The 17,278-nt window shown below is 24.2% G+C and overlaps 1 protein-coding gene across 2 annotated transcripts; it reads left to right on the forward strand.

The window, feature by feature from the left end:
• Positions 1-257: 257 nt before the first annotated feature.
• LOC129971162 (ubiquitin-conjugating enzyme E2 W-like) lies at positions 258-14,148 on the forward strand. Of its 2 annotated transcripts, XM_056084677.1 has the most exons (7): positions 258-473; positions 2,293-2,468; positions 3,342-3,433; positions 4,895-4,997; positions 6,057-6,212; positions 9,255-9,330; positions 13,226-14,148. In XM_056084677.1, the coding sequence occupies exons 3-7, from the start codon at positions 3,363-3,365 to the stop codon at positions 13,237-13,239; spliced, it is 420 nt and encodes a 139-aa protein (XP_055940652.1). In that variant the 5' UTR covers positions 258-473; positions 2,293-2,468; positions 3,342-3,362; the 3' UTR covers positions 13,240-14,148. The 2 variants fall into 2 exon arrangements, with proteins under 2 accessions (XP_055940652.1, XP_055940651.1); XM_056084676.1 differs by lacking the exon at positions 2,293-2,468 and having other exon boundaries at positions 259-473; positions 13,226-14,147.
• Positions 14,149-17,278: the final 3,130 nt, after the last annotated feature.

The raw sequence follows: 17,278 nt of genomic DNA on the forward strand, positions 1-17,278 counted from the left end.
GTCAGTCGCTAGCAATTCACCGGTTCAAATGTAAATATAAACAAAGCTCTTGTTTCATACAAGATGTTTTCCTCCTTCTGTTTTGAAAGGATTTTCAGATTTATTATATAACATTTAGAATACGATTAAATAATTACTAGAAGCGACTAATGACGTTTCAAAATACTTAAGTATCTAAATTCTTTATGCTGGAAGCTTGTAAAGTTGTTTTTCAATCCAAATGCTTGCCATAAGTTGTGTTACTGTATTAGATTGTTTTTGATTGGCAACGCACGTGCAAAGAATGCTAAATTTTGTTTGATATTTAGGTTGTCTGATCTGAATGCTGGAAATACTTAGTTTCGAACTGTTGAAATGTTAAAATTGCCCTTAAAATCCTTTGAATTTTCCAAATTTCATAGATTGATGCGAATTAAATTATCCAGTAATTGAATAGGATTTTACATATTATCTAGAAGATGGCGTCGATGCATGTAAGAAAACTCTTCTTTTTATATCTATAATGTGGACATAATTTTTTTAAAAAGTGCTTTTGTTTCAGTTTTTATTTAGCATAGTTTATATATATAAGATTGCTAATAAAACGAGGGTAATAAAACCAAATTATTGATTGAATTCATCACTTACTTTATAGTGTGTCTTTGTTTACTTTTTTATTTTAATACGGCGCAGTGTTTTTGTCAAAAATAAAAAAAAAGGGAAAGAACGCAGGTTTTTTTTTTTTTTTTTTTTTTTTTTAAGATATTTTCTGTGATCATTACAGACATGCCAAATTGTTGCATTGAAATGTTAAGAAACTTACAAATTTTTGATGGATAAAGTAGTGCTGACTTTTCAAAATATGATGCCTGTATGATATTATAATTGATTGTTAGCTGGATCGTATTTTTGGATTTTTTTTCCCAAAGTACTAAAAAACCAAACATGTATTTTTAAAATTATTTTTACATTATTAAAAAGTTTTCTGTAAATTTTTGAATTTTTTTTGACCATATGGAAACTGATTTTCTTAGTTACTTATATTAAATGAATTCTTTAATGACTAGAATTGATAGACAAAATAAAAATTAACAATTTTTTTTTTACTGGAAATTTTCAGTCATGTTCAAATTACAACAATGAGAGAATAAAATGCTAAGTTAACTTTTAATTTTTGTGCATGTGGATACATAGCATTAATTATGATTATTTTTTAAGTTATGCCTTTGAATATTTTAACGATTTTTTTGTATTTTATGTTTTTGTATATAAAGGCACTTGAATAATTTTTGCATATATTAAAAAAAATAAAAATGTAAATCTAAATTAGTGTAGTTTATGTTTAACTTAATTTTTTTAAAAAATATATAATGTTTTAAATAGATAGAAACACAACAGTTTATCTGAGCATAAATATCAGGTTAAATTTTAGTTCTGGTACTGGTTTAGTTCTAGTTCTGCTATCCAAGTTAAATTTTTAAAATGGTAACTGGTTAAATTTCATATATATTTAAATTCAGAACAGTGTGACATCTACCCAGATGATTGACAAGAGTAAACAAACTTTCTGCCACTACAGTTTAAAATCTTTCATGAAGGAAAAAGGCTATAAAAGGACAGGTAACTGATGTAAGGGGACAAAAATATATGACCACTGCAGTTCAGCTGAGGTCAACACCAAAGAAAGTTTTTGTGATGTGATGCAGGAATTGATTACATTGAGTATAGATTTTTTTTGTAAATTACTGAATATATATAGCAAAATTTTTATAATTGAATGTATGTAACTAATATCTTTGTAAATAACTGAATGTTTAAAGTTCCTACATTATTCAATATCATATAAATAAAAAAAGATGTATGAGTAATTGTTGTTTGATATTTAACTAGTAAACGTTAAGATGATTAATATCATCAGATATGCAGTAAAGATCACTGGTAGCAAATTGTTATAATTTGTCAAGTGAACTGTGTCCTTTTTTTTTTTTTTTTTTTTTTTTTGTCTGTCTAGCCTATATATCATTGTAAATTTCTAAATATTTTCCTTGGAAGTATGCTTATATTAAGATATTTCTTATTTGTGTATTTATATGGTTTAAATCTTATTTTTTTAAATTTATGTAATGAAATTTTTTTTGTTGAAAAAAATATAAAATTACTGTGAAGAGCTTAAATATAAATAAACATTGTTTGTGCAGTTTTCATTTATCAAAAATTAATGTTTTTTTGAAAAAGTTATTTAATATTTCTTAATGCTTTCTAAATGAATTAGTGCATGTTTAATTAACATACTGTTTTATAAATTTTTTTTAGTTCATCAAATTTGAGATTTTGAATTGAGTTTGGGAGTCTTCCAAGAACTTTTTAGTGCAGAGGCTGTGATTTTTAATTTAACTACCATTTATAATAGTATGAATCTAGACCAATTCTTATAATCATATGGCATTGGACTGATGCAGTGATTACAGATATTAGTCAGGAGGGAAAAAGTAATGGTTTTCAATTTTGTTAATTAAGAAGTGATATTCTGTTTTTATGCCTATATTCACTATTATTAGGCTATGGCTAAGATTTGGTGATATGTATCTAGGATTTGGCAATTTTTAGGGAGGGTTCAGTTAATGGAAACTGCTTTTCCTCTCTATATATTATAAGTTTGAAATCTTTAAAAAGCTTTTCAGGGGGATAGATTAAAAAAAAATTTTTTTTACCAGCATATTGCTAAGAACATGCGAGAAAAGAAGTTAAAGGAGTTGATAGTTTACATGTTAGCTTAATTTTTCTGTGGCAAGTCAGATTGCCATGTTTCTGTTATTGATTTAGATGAAACTGATTTTCTTTTCCCTTAATTCTTGGAATGTCTGATTGTAATTCTTATATCTAGTAAATATTTTAATAAACTATATGTTAAACTTTAAAAAAAAATATTTTTTTAATGTTTGCTAAGATTTATTTTAATCATTGTTAAAATAATGGATAGGATACATATTACTAGTATTAACTGACCAGGAATATTTTGTTTTGCTGCATAGTATTTAAGAATATAAATAATTAATAAATCATCATCTGGTGTTTGAATTTATGATGAAATTCTTCGAATTTCCTGCTTGATTTTTTAAAAAGAAAGGACAGGGGGGGGGATGAAAACAAAGCATTTACTTATTTTTCTATTATGTTACTGGCAATAAATTAAGTAAGTTAGTCATTATTGATTCTTGTCTTTCTTTAATTCATCTATAGAATAAAATAAAATTAGAAATTTAATTTTGGTTTTATAGTGTTGTAAGGTAGATCTAGCTTATTTTGTTATAGATAACAATTTTGCTGAATTTGTCCAAAAGATTGATTATTCTTATTTTTAGAAGAGACTGCAGAAGGAATTGATGGCTATACAGAAGGAGCCACCCCCTGGTGTAAGAGTAAACCCTGAAAATATTGGACCTTCCTTAACTCAGTATGTAATTGTAAACAAATTCAATAAAATTTTCAAATTGTTTGATGGGGATATATTTTTTTTTACCCAGTGATTTTTTAAAAAGAATTTTTGTCTTATATGGATTAGGAAAAAGGGAATTTTATATTTTAAAAAAGGAAATAAAAATACATTAGTATTGAATATTTTCATCTTTTGTCTGTGGTACAAATTAAATTGAAAAACTATTGTTTTATCCAAACTTAAATCAATGAAAAGAAATAAGGAAATAATTTTTACCTCATGCATATTTACTTTATTCTATAATATCCTATATTTTTACAAAGAACAAATAGACTTAGTGGTTATTTTAGTTTGTATTCATTTGATTCCTTTTTGTATTTTATTATCAAAAATCAATTGAATTTGGTATATTTTGGTCATATTTTTGTATGAACTTACTAAGTTGACAGTTGTGAAATTCTTTGCTGATTTGTTTAATTTTTAGTAGTAAAATATTTTTTTAATGTATGGGAAAATAAAGTGACATTACTATATAGATCAATCATTTTTTATACATTAGTCTCTAATCACTCAAGTTAATCTGTAAAAAGGCAAATTAATGTTAAAAACGGATGTAGAAGTATTTCTACTATAAATTTAAGTTCATCAAGGAGTTAAAGTTTGCAGTATATGCATTGAAAATGGTGAGATGGGAAAATATTTTATTAGTATGAAGTTTCCAAGTTTATAAATTTTTATATGGTTAAAAAAATGTTCTACAAAATGATGAAATGTAGTTTTATTTCTTGAAGTAAGTAGACAATGAAATAATGTATTTTCTTTAGCGTTAATTAGATTTAAATAACCAACAATATTTTTTTCCTTCCTTCTACTGTGTCCTTTCTTTCCCTAAATATGTTTGTCATTTGATTGTATTCTTAAAGATTTATGAATGTTTATTTTAAAATTTCAATGAAACTATAGTTATTTTCAACCCAAGTAGAAAGGAGGGGGGAAAAAATCAATTTTCTTTTACGTCACTTTGAAAGCAGTGAAGAATGAGAATTGTAAGGTTTCTCTGGATGCATTGAAAGAAATTTAAATGGCTTCTGTTTTTCATACATTTGAATGTACTGAAAAGTTACTTTATAAATATTTAGTTTGACACAAGATATCTAAAAATTTATGACAATTTTTGTTATATAGTTGTTAATGGACACTGTTATTTGTTGAACTTTAAAATCCGTTTATGAAATTAATTTTATAGTTTTGTGTTCTTTGTAACTATTTAAGAAAATTTGTATCTGGATTTTTTTTTTTTTTTTGCTTGATGTTTTAAGTTTATGAATTTATCCAAATTTCAACTAATTATATTAAACTAATTTTTTTATATTAACTATGTCATAATATAAGTTTTTTGAAAAAAAAATATTTTTGACTGATTTTTATAATGTATTTTAGTAGTAGAGAACAAATACTAATGATATATATTGTTATTAGATGGACTGTTGACATGGAAGGAGCTGTAGGTACATTATATGAGGGTGAAAAATTTCAGTTATTATTTAAATTCACTACGAAGTATCCATTTGATTCACCTGAGGTATGTGTTCAGCAAAGTCAATATGCACAGCCCTTTTTATTTATTTATCTATTAAATTAGTTTTTTTGTCTTCTATTCATAATAAAAGTTTTAGTTATTGTATCAGATTAGTATAGCTCAAAACATTATATATATATATATATATATATATATATATATATATATATATATTAAAGCAGCAGTGAATTATTGGAATCAATTTTTAAAAAATTTTTTCATTGAATATTGTTCTATGTTATCACCAAGATGTGTTTTAATAAAATAAAATATTTTTTAGAAATCTGCTGTAAATAAATCTGTATACTGTAAAAATTTTTTTAAACATCAGTCTACTTCTCTAAGAAATGTATAAACTAAATTCAAGATTCAAAATTATTTCAAAATTTATGGAAACAAATATCAATAAACTATTATTACAAATAACAAATGGAATTTAAGTAATGAAATTTGATTAATAATCCCTAGTCCTTTAACTCCTATATTTAATTATTTTTTTTAAATGTGCTATTCTATGTCTTAGAATATTTTATTCTAATTTATACTGCATTGAAACTGTTAGAGATTTAAAAAAAAAAAAAAAAAAAAAAAAAAAATCTGTAATTGAGAATTGTAGCTTATAGTGATTACCATATTTAAGGTTTTATGTTCAGCAACATAAAATAGATTTTTTTCACACTGATATTATGGCTATATACCATTAGAGTATATATTAGAAAGACTATTAGTATATAAAAAAAATCCTAGTTAAATTGCTAGTAAGATAAGTAAATTTAAAATGAAATATATCTTGTTTAGAGTTAACTAAGTTAGCTAAAAAAATTAATATTAAATGTACTTGAAGCATTCCACTTTTATTTTTTTATCTCTAATTTCTTATGTAATAATTGAAATTTTTATGTACTGAAAATAGTTATGAGTTCACTTTTATATACAGAATTTTGTTTAGATATTAAAATAAAATGTTTAAATAAAAATAAGTGCCATCCATAATTTTTTCATGTTCTTTTCTACTAGTAGACATAAAAAGGGGAATTTTTAAAGGTTTCTGTTTTTGTGCAGGTGACTTTCATAGGCCCAAACATTCCAGTACATCCCCATGTGTATAGCAATGGGCACATATGTTTATCCATTTTAACTGAAGACTGGTCTCCTGCATTGTCAGTGCAGTCAGTGTGCCTGAGTATAGTTTCCATGCTTTCTAGTTGCAAAGAAAAAGTAAATTTTATTTAATAAGTATATATATATATTTTTATTACTTTGCATAGCTGTTTAATTTTTATTTAAGCATTTTATTTTTTAAATAAAATTCATATAAATTGTACAATAAGAACCCAAATTCTACCAGTATACTGATAATATATGTATACAGAATTAATGCTGAATAAGCCAATGCGTTATTATGAATTCTATAATGATCACCTGAATTTTTATCAGTTTTGTGTTATTAAATTATTCAGTGAAGTATTTTATTTGTTTGTCTACACAACACTATATTTTATCATTATTACTTTGGGGCTTTCTATTTCTGATATATTAAATACAGTGATATAATTTGGAGGATGCATTTATTTGAAATTACATTTTAAATACTTGTTTCAGCTCATATTATTTTAGAACATTTATATAAAACATTTTTATTTTCAAACATTTATTTCTACATAGTAGTTAAATTGCTTGTTATGGCTGTTTTGATAATAGTGATAATATAATTACATAACATTTAAGTGCCTCCAAAGTGTACAGAGCTTGTTATTTAAATGATGGACTCCCATAAAATGCTATATATGTTTTTATTCTATTATTAAATTATTGATTAGCTTAATTGAGTTTATTACATTTTGACCATGTTATTGGTGTAATTGATTTGAAGCAATTTATTTGTTTTTATTAGAGCTGTGAATTACATGGATGTGTATAACAATTTTTTTTCTTGTTCATTCTTGTACCTGATTTGGATATATTTTTCACTTTTTTAGAATGGATGATAATAATATTTTTTTGATTAACTTTCTTATAATTTAGAGTATCTTGCATTTCTTTATCAAGCAATTATAGATTACTGAATTTATGAATCTTACATTAAATTTTCTTTTCACAGAAATTTGACAATGTGTGTCACTGTTACTTGAAATTATTTTGCTTCTAGGCAGAGTATAATTATAACTTTGATGGTTCACATTTATATATGCACTTTTATTTTATGATCTTTTTTATTGCTGAGAAGTTGCATAATTACTATAAATTTTTATTTTGATGTATAGATGAGTATCAGAAACTCATTATTTTCTACTGTGTTTTTGAAAAATACTATGCTACGAAACACTAATAAACTGGGAAATAAATTCATTACATATTAAATACTGTTTTAAGTTACATGGCAATAAAAAAAAAAGATTTTGATCACATTATAAAAACTTCTTTCACCTATGCACAAATGCTTATTTGAGTATTATCATAAGTTTATTAATTTCATATGATATATATTAATTTGGTTTTACATCTGTGTAACATATGAAATTTGCTTGATAATAATTAAATATATGATAAAAAATTGTTGGACCAAATTGATGAAATTATTAAATAAGAATATAAAATATTTTTTAGAGAATTTATAAGAAGATACAGTGGTATATAGAGGAAGAGGGGGGGGGGATTTGAAATGATACATTCAGAGATAAACTTATCTACTTGGTAAATAGATGGAGTGGAGGGATTTGAAATTGATATATTCAGAGATAAACTTATCTACTTATTAATCTTGCATTCAAGTGTTTTACTTACATCAGTGCAAAATTAGTTTAGTCCACAATTTATCTGTTTTTATATGGTATCTGTTGAGCTAAATCAACATTTTGCAGAATAATTTAGCATTTTTTCATTATTTTTTGATAATGCTTGTTGAACTTTTTTGTGATGCTTTTTTAAACTTTAGAAAAATCAGTTTACTTTGATTGAAAAACAATAAAGCAATGTCTTCAGTCACAAATTGTTAAATAGAAAAATTATAAGTTTTAAAAGTCTGTTTTATGTTATGAAAATATTCATAGGGTTTTAGGAATATTAATTTTTTTTTCAAATATTGTGCTGCATTTTTAATCCTTTCCTCATTTTTTTGAAAATAATTGAATCCCTCTCTTTTTTTAAATTGCTAATGAGATGATAGCAATATGTTGTAATCGCATAGAATTAATGTAGAATTTTATTAATATTTCAACTTACTTCATTTTGTTTTCTTCATAAAAAAGCTAAATAAAATTTGGGTGCAAAATTGTTTTTAAGGCTATTGTTATAGAATTTTTATTCATGATTTATTTGATTTTGAAAATAAATTTAGATCTTATGTTATCAGTAACAGTGCTGTTTTCATTTATATAAATATAATTTTTTTTTTGGGGGGGAATAAGTATTATTTATTGCTTTTTATGTTTTTGTTGTTTTCTTTTAGTCATTCCAAGGTAATGCATGAATTTAAAAGTGATACTATATTGTAGCTCACTTTTTGAATTAAAAAAATCATTGAATAAAAAGTAGAGTGAAAATATTTTTTAATTATTTCTTTTTCTTTTGTTTCAATTTTTAGTTATATATATTCTAGAATAAAAAGCATAGTATTTTAGTATCCCAATTTTTTTTCACTTAAAAGGTACATGAATAAAATTTTCAATATATTTATTTTATTCTTAGCTTTAAAAATAACACTTTAAACATTTAAAAAAAAATCTAGGTTGCATTATTTTAATAAATTATTATTAATTAAAAACCTTTATTAAATATCTACAAATCTTAAAACTTCTTGAACCATCCTAATATAAATGTTAGAATAGATAAGACTTTATAGTTTTCTTTGTAGAAGAATTATTCACATTGCAACTTCTTACAAATGTTAAATATTTGTAATATTAATTTAGCTATTAAAAGATCTTTTCCATCACTGATTTTCAAAAGTCATTCTTGTTTTATTTTGTTTTGTAGCATTTAGTATTTATTGCATAACACCTCCATGGATTAAAGACTTTCCATTCACAATTTTCTATACTTGCATCTGACTTAGATTCTTGTATTGATATAAAACTCTAATCAAAAGCATGCACACACACACACACACACACACACACACACACATGCAGAAATTAAACTTTGTGTTTTTATAAAAGTATTTTTCCATGTTTTGTTTTGCAGATTTTTCTAATTTAATATATTGTAATAATTAAATATACTGACATGTTGTAAAATGTATTATAATTTGACTTTTTGCAGAAACGGCCTCCAGATAATACTTTGTATGTAAAGACATGTAGTAAAAATCCTAAGAAGACTAGATGGTGGTATCATGGTATGTACTTAGCATTTTTTACTTTTTTTTTCCTTCTTATTTCCAATTACAATTCTAATAAAATTCCTATCAAATATGAGATTTTCATTGGTGTTTATTTGGTCAAGTTGTAATTATATATATTACATTGAATATATTACTTTTTGAAGCTTTGAATAATACACTTTTAGAAACATTGATTTTTTTTTCAAGTTATTATTAAAATCATTTTATTTTTCAAGTTATTAAGTAACTTTTTACTGTAAATTTAACTTAGTAAAAAGTGAGTGTAAAAGGTTTACTTTTGTGCTTTATTATAGGTTTTCAATATGGGAAAGTTTTTTTAATGGCTAAAGCTGAGTTAAATAAAGGAATGTCATTCTAATTTTTAAAAATAGTTTTTTTTTAAATAATCACGCAGTTGTTCGTGTAATGTTTCTGAGCTTGAGTTAATATATTTTAAAGCAAAGTAATAACTCTAGAATTACATTGCATTAGGTTATCATTATTGGTAAAATAAAATGTATGAAATTCTTGGGTGCTCATTGGACTTGCGCATCTTGCTCTCCAACAATAAATTTAGACATCAAATGTGTTATGAAAAGCTGCACAGCTGATACTGTTATATGAAATAACCTTTTATAAGAAGTTTATTTTTTTTGTGTGTGTTACATTGCTGAAATTGTGCTGAAATTTCAGATTTTTTAGGGGGTCATAAATGGAAGAAGCTGGTTTTCTATATTTTGCTTATGGGTTTCCGATTATTGTTAGAATTCAGAATTTTTGTTATAATAAACCAGCTAAACATTTAATTCCTTAGTGCAAACAAAAGTATCTTAATTTTTTTTGTATATATGTAAATAAAGGAAAAATCAGATTATTCTATCATTAAAAGTTCTAGAGTCTTAAAATAAAAATAGATATCTATTTAGAATTTGAATTATTCTTTAACAAATCATAAAAAAACCTTAAAATATTCTGATTAATATAAAAAACATTTAGTATATCATTTTATTATCAATTGGGATAATTTTTATGAATTCTTATAGCTGAAACCTTGTTAATAGTAATTAGATAAATATTTAAGTATATTTTATACAATAGTAAAGTATAACATGATTAATTATTTTTTTCAGAGTACATAAATTTATTGAAGATTAATAAAATCATTAATTTTATATGGTTCAGTTCCTATTTATTTGTTGGGTAACCTATTGGTGTCTGTCAAAATGAAATATATAAATTTTCACATACTTTTAATTTGTCTCTTCTCTAATTTGAATTTTCATTAATTAATGCAATTCCATAATTTTCATTTTAAATTTACATCATGTGGTAAGGATTTATATCCACGTCATTTGATCTTTTAGCCGTTTAATTATTTTGTTTTCTCTATTATTTAAATAACTGATGCAATCCATTTTGAAAAACATACTGTTTTTACTAATTTAATTAATAGTGTATTTGAGGTATTTGTGCATTATATATAGTTTTTAGATTGTATTTTAACTTTTTTGAACGATTTAATTTTAACTTATAAGTTTGATCTGCAATAATTCAATAAACATATGATATATGGACACAATGGTGTTAAGTAGTTAATTGAGTTATGAATTCTGTATCCATCACTATCTTGTAATAATTAATTAATTTTCATAATATCCTTTATATTATAAGGCTCTAAAATATATTGTACCTATTTGTAAACCATTGAGTGAAAAGGCTTTTATCCTGGTCTTATTAGGTCAGTTTGCTGTATGTTAATGTTTCTTATTAAGTTATTGCAGTGAATGTATTTATTATTTAATTTGATTTAGTTCTTAATTAATTTCCTAATTTTTTTATCTTAAATTAGTCATACTACTTTATTCTAGAATTTTCTCCTATTTCCTAATCCAAATTCCACTTTTTTATTTAATTATTGCCAACACTCACTCTAAAAAAATTTCTTTTTCATCCCCCCCCCCCAACCACGAGCAAAGGGATAAAAGTGCCTGGTGCCTATGCATGTGTTTCAAAGATATCTAAGATTCCTTTGCCTGAGTCAAAACATGTTAAATAAATCCCTATTGGAATCTCGTAATAAAACCACTAAAGAGTAAAATTGTTACAATTTTTGCTCTTGTCTTCTTGCCTATGCATACTGTCTTTGTTTCTCTTATGCTTCATGTGTTAAAATAATTGAAGTTCATTAAAAAAAAATCTTTCTTTGGGCTACATAACTGCTAAAATTATACTACATCCACATCCACATCAAACGTAAAATTCCAACTTCCATTAATGGAAATTAACTTCCATTTTAAAACTCAAATTTTTGTTAGAAATAAAAAGAACAATATGTGGATATATGTTTTTCTTATTCCCTTCAGAGCGGCTAAGTAATTTATGAAGAAAAATTTACTTATTTTTTTGAATTGATGATTAATTCCACCCTGAAAAGACTGCTGAGTTACATATTTGAATTATTTTTCTAGTCCACAAATTTTACTTTATTTTTAGTTGCAAAATTTTTGAAAAATAACTTATAAGCTCATCTGGATAAAAATGTATGTTGTACTCTTAAACTTTTAATTTTGTAGTAAAATTAATTATAGCAATATTTATCTTTGGTTGTCATTATTTGATTTTCTATGTTTGCATTTAGATTTTTTTTGAAATTGAATTCTCTATTGAAATTGCCAAGAATGAACCTTTTTATCCATGAGCTGCACATGCATTATTATTTATTAAATAAATCAATAATTTTTATTTATTTATAAAAGTTAAAATTCAAAAACAAAAAGTATGTGGAATCTATAAAAATATAAAATGCTTTGCGGATGTATAATTTAAATGATGATGCATTGTTAAAACAAAAACTGTAGGTATTATATAAAAAAACATTTCAGTTAATTAGTATATACATATCCTAGTTTTATAATATTATAATTTTGTTTGTTGACTGAAAATTAACCATAATCATATTTCAACTGTTCTGTCTTAATTTATTCCTTAAATTTATAAGCAGATGCCTTCTCTTAATTTGTTAAATATAGGTATATACCTCCATCTAGAAGAATAAGTGACATGAAATTTTTTATTTTATATACTTGACTAAATAAAGGTTTTACTAAATAGAAAAAAAGATTTCATAATTCCCCTAATCATATTAGTTATTTTTTATGAAATAATCTCAATAAGCTAAACATAAAAAGTTCCAAGTTTATTTAAATAAACATCAAAAGTATATTTAAACAAATATGGAACCTAAAAAGTTTTAAACATAAGTTTCATTCTCCAATGACAAAACCGTTATCAAGTCTTGAAGCTATTATTTAATTATTTTTAAGTCCATAAATAATTGAAAAAACACAATGTGTTGATTGGTATATCTTTCTTGAGGCAATCATTGAAATGGTCTAAAATAGCAATTTTGAAGTTTCATGATTTGACCAGCTTTAGTTCCAAAAGTGTAGAATTTTTTTTTGGTGAAAAATTTTTTTGAATACAATTTTTAATGATCTTAGAATATTATTAAATTTGACTTACTTAATCAGAAAATGTATAAAAAAGTTGACTTTGTAATCCTTTTAAGAATTATGTTCATTGACTCAGATAGCATAATATATAATTCTTTGCCATTTGAGCATTTGTACAATTATGAAAATATATGCTTGGATGCTATCTCTTGGGCCATTAGATCTTATGTATGTAGGTGGGTAAGATTATTTTTTATGAGAAATGTTATCTGAAAAATCTTTTATAATACTATTATTAGAACAAACTATTATATTTGAATTTTCTAAATTTATTTGTTTGATTATTTAATTTGCATTTTTTCATAATTTTCCTTTGGAAACATATCATCAGATTCATTTCCTAATAATTCTCAATGGAATGTTTTTCACTTTTTTATTTTTTTATTTTCCCATTTTAGATGATTCTGTGTGACAACTTGCAATTGTTAGAAGATATTTTAAAATTTGACACGCTTCTACATATGCAGAACAACAGAGTGTACCATTGCACCTGTTTTCCTATTCTGAGAATAAGGTTCGAGAGATTAAAAAAATAATAAAAAAAAGCAGTTTTTGTAATCACAAGATTATGTAAAGTTTTTTACTTGAAATGCGTGTATCTCTGTATCATAATATGTGCCTGTATAATAGTACCATTGATTTTTTTGCATGTTTTATGACTTTTAGGGTATTTTTTCATTACAAAAATTTTAGCATATTTTGTTAGAATCCTTTCATTTATTTTCACAATTTTTGAGTAGGTTGTATTAATTCAGTTCCCTTTCATGCTGTAATTCTGGTGTTATAAATTCACAAAATATGCATTTGAGTTGATATACAAATAATAGGGAGGCTTATAGATTGATAAGTTCAGCAGCTCTGTGTATTGTAAAGCATGCTGTGTAAAGTTTGTTAGTAGGTGTACCTATTATAAATGTGTAATAAAAGTATGCATTATTAAAATTTTAACTTAAGGTCATTCCTCTCTTTTTTTTGTGTGCAGGTTGATTCAGAATGAACTGAACTATTTAAAGGCTTTTAGTGTGAAATGATAAATCTGATAAGATTCAATTTTCTTTTAAAACAATGTTTGTGATTGTTTATTAAGTTTTATTTAATTTGGAAAGTTTCTGTTCATTGAAGGAAAACTGAGAGTTCTACTAATAACTCTATGTACATAATTATACTTTGTATAAAAATAATTGGAAATGTTGCAATATTTGGTCAATTATTTCTATTATAAGAATGATATTTGAATATTCCATTCAGATGTTTTTGTTTGAAACTGGCATAGTTTTAAATATTTGAATGGGAGAAAAAGGCCTTTAATTTAGATACATTTTTATAAAATGTTTGAGGCTTTTTTTTTTTTTTTTTTTGTGACTAAGCAGTTAAAAAAAGCAGAAGATTTTTATTTTTTTCTTCTTTGCTGGAATCAATTAGTTGCAATTTACTCAATGGTTGTTTATTTTTCTGAATCATTCTGTACTTATTAAGTTTGTTAAAATATTTTTAACAAGTTATTTGGCTTCTTGTTTAGACTTGTAAGATATGTAAGTATATTTATTTTCTCTTTGTTTTGCTAACTGTTAATTTCTTTATTTTGATTTTGAGTGAACTATTCCTGTTTTATAAAAATTAACTATGTATTCAATAGTTTACTCCACATATCTAGTACTATGCAAACTGCTTCTTGTGATAAAGAACTCCCTATTTGTGTGAAGTTAAAAAATAATAAATTCACACACATAATTCATTCCATTTTTATTGTGTATAATCTTTCTTGTGTTATCACAGTATCTTCTAGATATTGTTATCTTTTAGATTTTTCAACCTATTTTAAATATTTTAAAGGCAATTTAAAATGGGTACCTGGGTATTAACAACATATTTTAGGCTTACTTGCATGCGATTGGCAAGCATAGTTAAATTTTAACTATGACTAATGTGACATCTTTCTCAATTAATTGTTGGCATGCAGTTAATACTCAAGTACCTTAAGTTTTTATTGCCAGCATATTTAATTAGTTATTAAATAGATTTACAAACTTATTGATTGCCTAATTGAAATCCTTAACTTTTTTTGAAGTTGGTTTATATAGAAATTGAGTTTTTGTGCTTAATCATATTTTGTGTGATACATACTTATTTTTATGATCAAATTGTATAAAAATGTAATTAATTTTTAAAAAATATAATTTTGATTATTAACCTTTGGACTTTACTGTCAGCCTAATTTGACTGACATGATAAAATATAATTTTGATTTAAGTCATGATTAAGTTAGCAAAAAGATGATTAAGTCAGCAAATAGTCATGGCTATGCAGTGAAATTATCATGATTTGTATATTATTTTGCAATATTTTTTCTTAAATATTTCAATCATGCTTTTACAATTGAACATTATTCTTTTGGATTTAAAGAATAAAAACATAAAAGCCTTTGTTGTGGGACAGGAGAACATATTTATCTTTTTATTTATGAAAGCTGTTATTGCAGTCTTTTTTTTTTTTAAGAAAAAATATAATATGAACGTTTTTGTAAAAATTCATTATAAATATGGGATATAACTAACTTTAAAAAAAATTATATATGTTAGAAAAGCAAAATGTAATTGTGTTTTTCATATTTGCCTAAAGTCTAAAATTTTATTTTCAGAAATAAGCATACTTTTTGTTTGACTAATAGTTTTATTTTAATTATATTTGTAATAATATTTAATTTTTCACTTTTGGAAGTTTTATAATTATTAAGTTTATCAAATTCTTCAAGGTGAGGTGGAGAGGATATGTTTCACTTTTCCTATTTATATGCCTCAAAATTGCAGACTATTGTTGAACAAAAAGATTTTTAAACTGATGTTTCATTTTTACTTCTGATCGTTTTCTTAATTCTGTTATTTCATCAGTCAAAAAATATTCTGATGAATATGATTCAAAACAGCTGAACAGTTATGTCTTTAAGGTTATCATAAAAATGTGATAAAAAATCACATTGGTATTTATGTGCTAAAAGAGCACTGAGGATAAAATCTATTTTGATTTGAAAAGTTTTAAGAACTTTTTTTACTCTACAAATTCTTTGAGCTTCTTATGATATGATAGTCTTAGTCAAATTCCAGGATAAAGGAAGCCTTGTTGAATAATATCAAACCCATCTTTTGTTATTTGTCAAATTCTCGTAATGGGAATCTTCATTATAATGTTCACTTATTGGGATAAATTCTTCAACAAATATTTCAATTACACGAGGATGAAATTACATTTTGTATTTCAAAATTTTCATATATTTTCAGTTTGAATTGAAATTTTTTTTGGAAATTTATATTTTATTCCTTTTACCAAATTAATGTAAATGAAACTATTTGGATAAAATAATTGTTCGTAATATTAGAGGACTTAAATACTATCACTGCTGTATTTTACCAATTTTAGAGTTACTGCAATTAAATTAAATGTTCTATGAATGACATATACAAGAGTTTATAAAAATATTTTCAAATTATTTTGAGAGTTGGCAGGAAGGTGCTTATTTTAACAAATCTTTTTTTTCTTTGTTGAAAGATAAATATGAACTTATCTTATTTAAATTAAGAATATCTTAATTATGATGATCCTGTTATTGAGGAATTCTTAAAATCACACATTTAAAATTTCCATTTTGGATGATAAGATATTGACTGTATTAGAAAGATATTTGAAAATATGGAACAAGTTAACATGCTCAATGAGTTCTTGGGATTAAATTTGTTTAATTTTTTTAAAGGGAAAAAAGCATTGGATTTAACGATTCTAAAAAGAGAATTTTATTGAGTGAAAATTGAGATGCTCACTGTGCTAAAATAGCATTCTAGATCTTTTTTATTAATTTTTACTCCTGCATTAGTGACATTCGAATTAAAACTAGAGCTTTCATTTTTCTCTTCAAAATGGAAAAAGGAGATTTGTATGAATTGTATTTTAAAATTGCATTAGCATTGTAATAAATATTGTTAAAACAATGTTTCTGCTTATTTAATAAATTTACATGACAATTTTAGCTTGTTATCCCTGCAATTAAAATGTTTTAATCAATTCTTGTCTTTTTCTTTGATAATAATAAACACTCACTTTCAGCTTGGAATCTTATATTAATATGCATGAAGCAGCACAGTATTTCATTAATAATTAACTAGTATAATAACAACAACTTCTTAAACTTGAATGCCTGACTTATTAACATTTAATTCAAGCATACTTTTAAATTTGAATTTTTAAAAAAATCAATTACAGGAAAAATGCTTTAAAAATTATATTTTGCATACAATTTACAGCTAAAAAGCAGCTTATTGCCAACTGATAACACTGGACTTTTTACAAATTTAAAGTTGTAAAGAATGATAAATATAGATTTAAATACAATGTTTGTAAGCAATTAATGTTTGAATCAACATTGCAGAATAAAATATGGTATTTTCAATCATGTAAATGAA

Source organism: Argiope bruennichi, chromosome 6 (assembly GCF_947563725.1).
Source record: "Argiope bruennichi chromosome 6, qqArgBrue1.1, whole genome shotgun sequence".
NCBI lineage: Eukaryota > Metazoa > Arthropoda > Arachnida > Araneae > Araneidae > Argiope > Argiope bruennichi.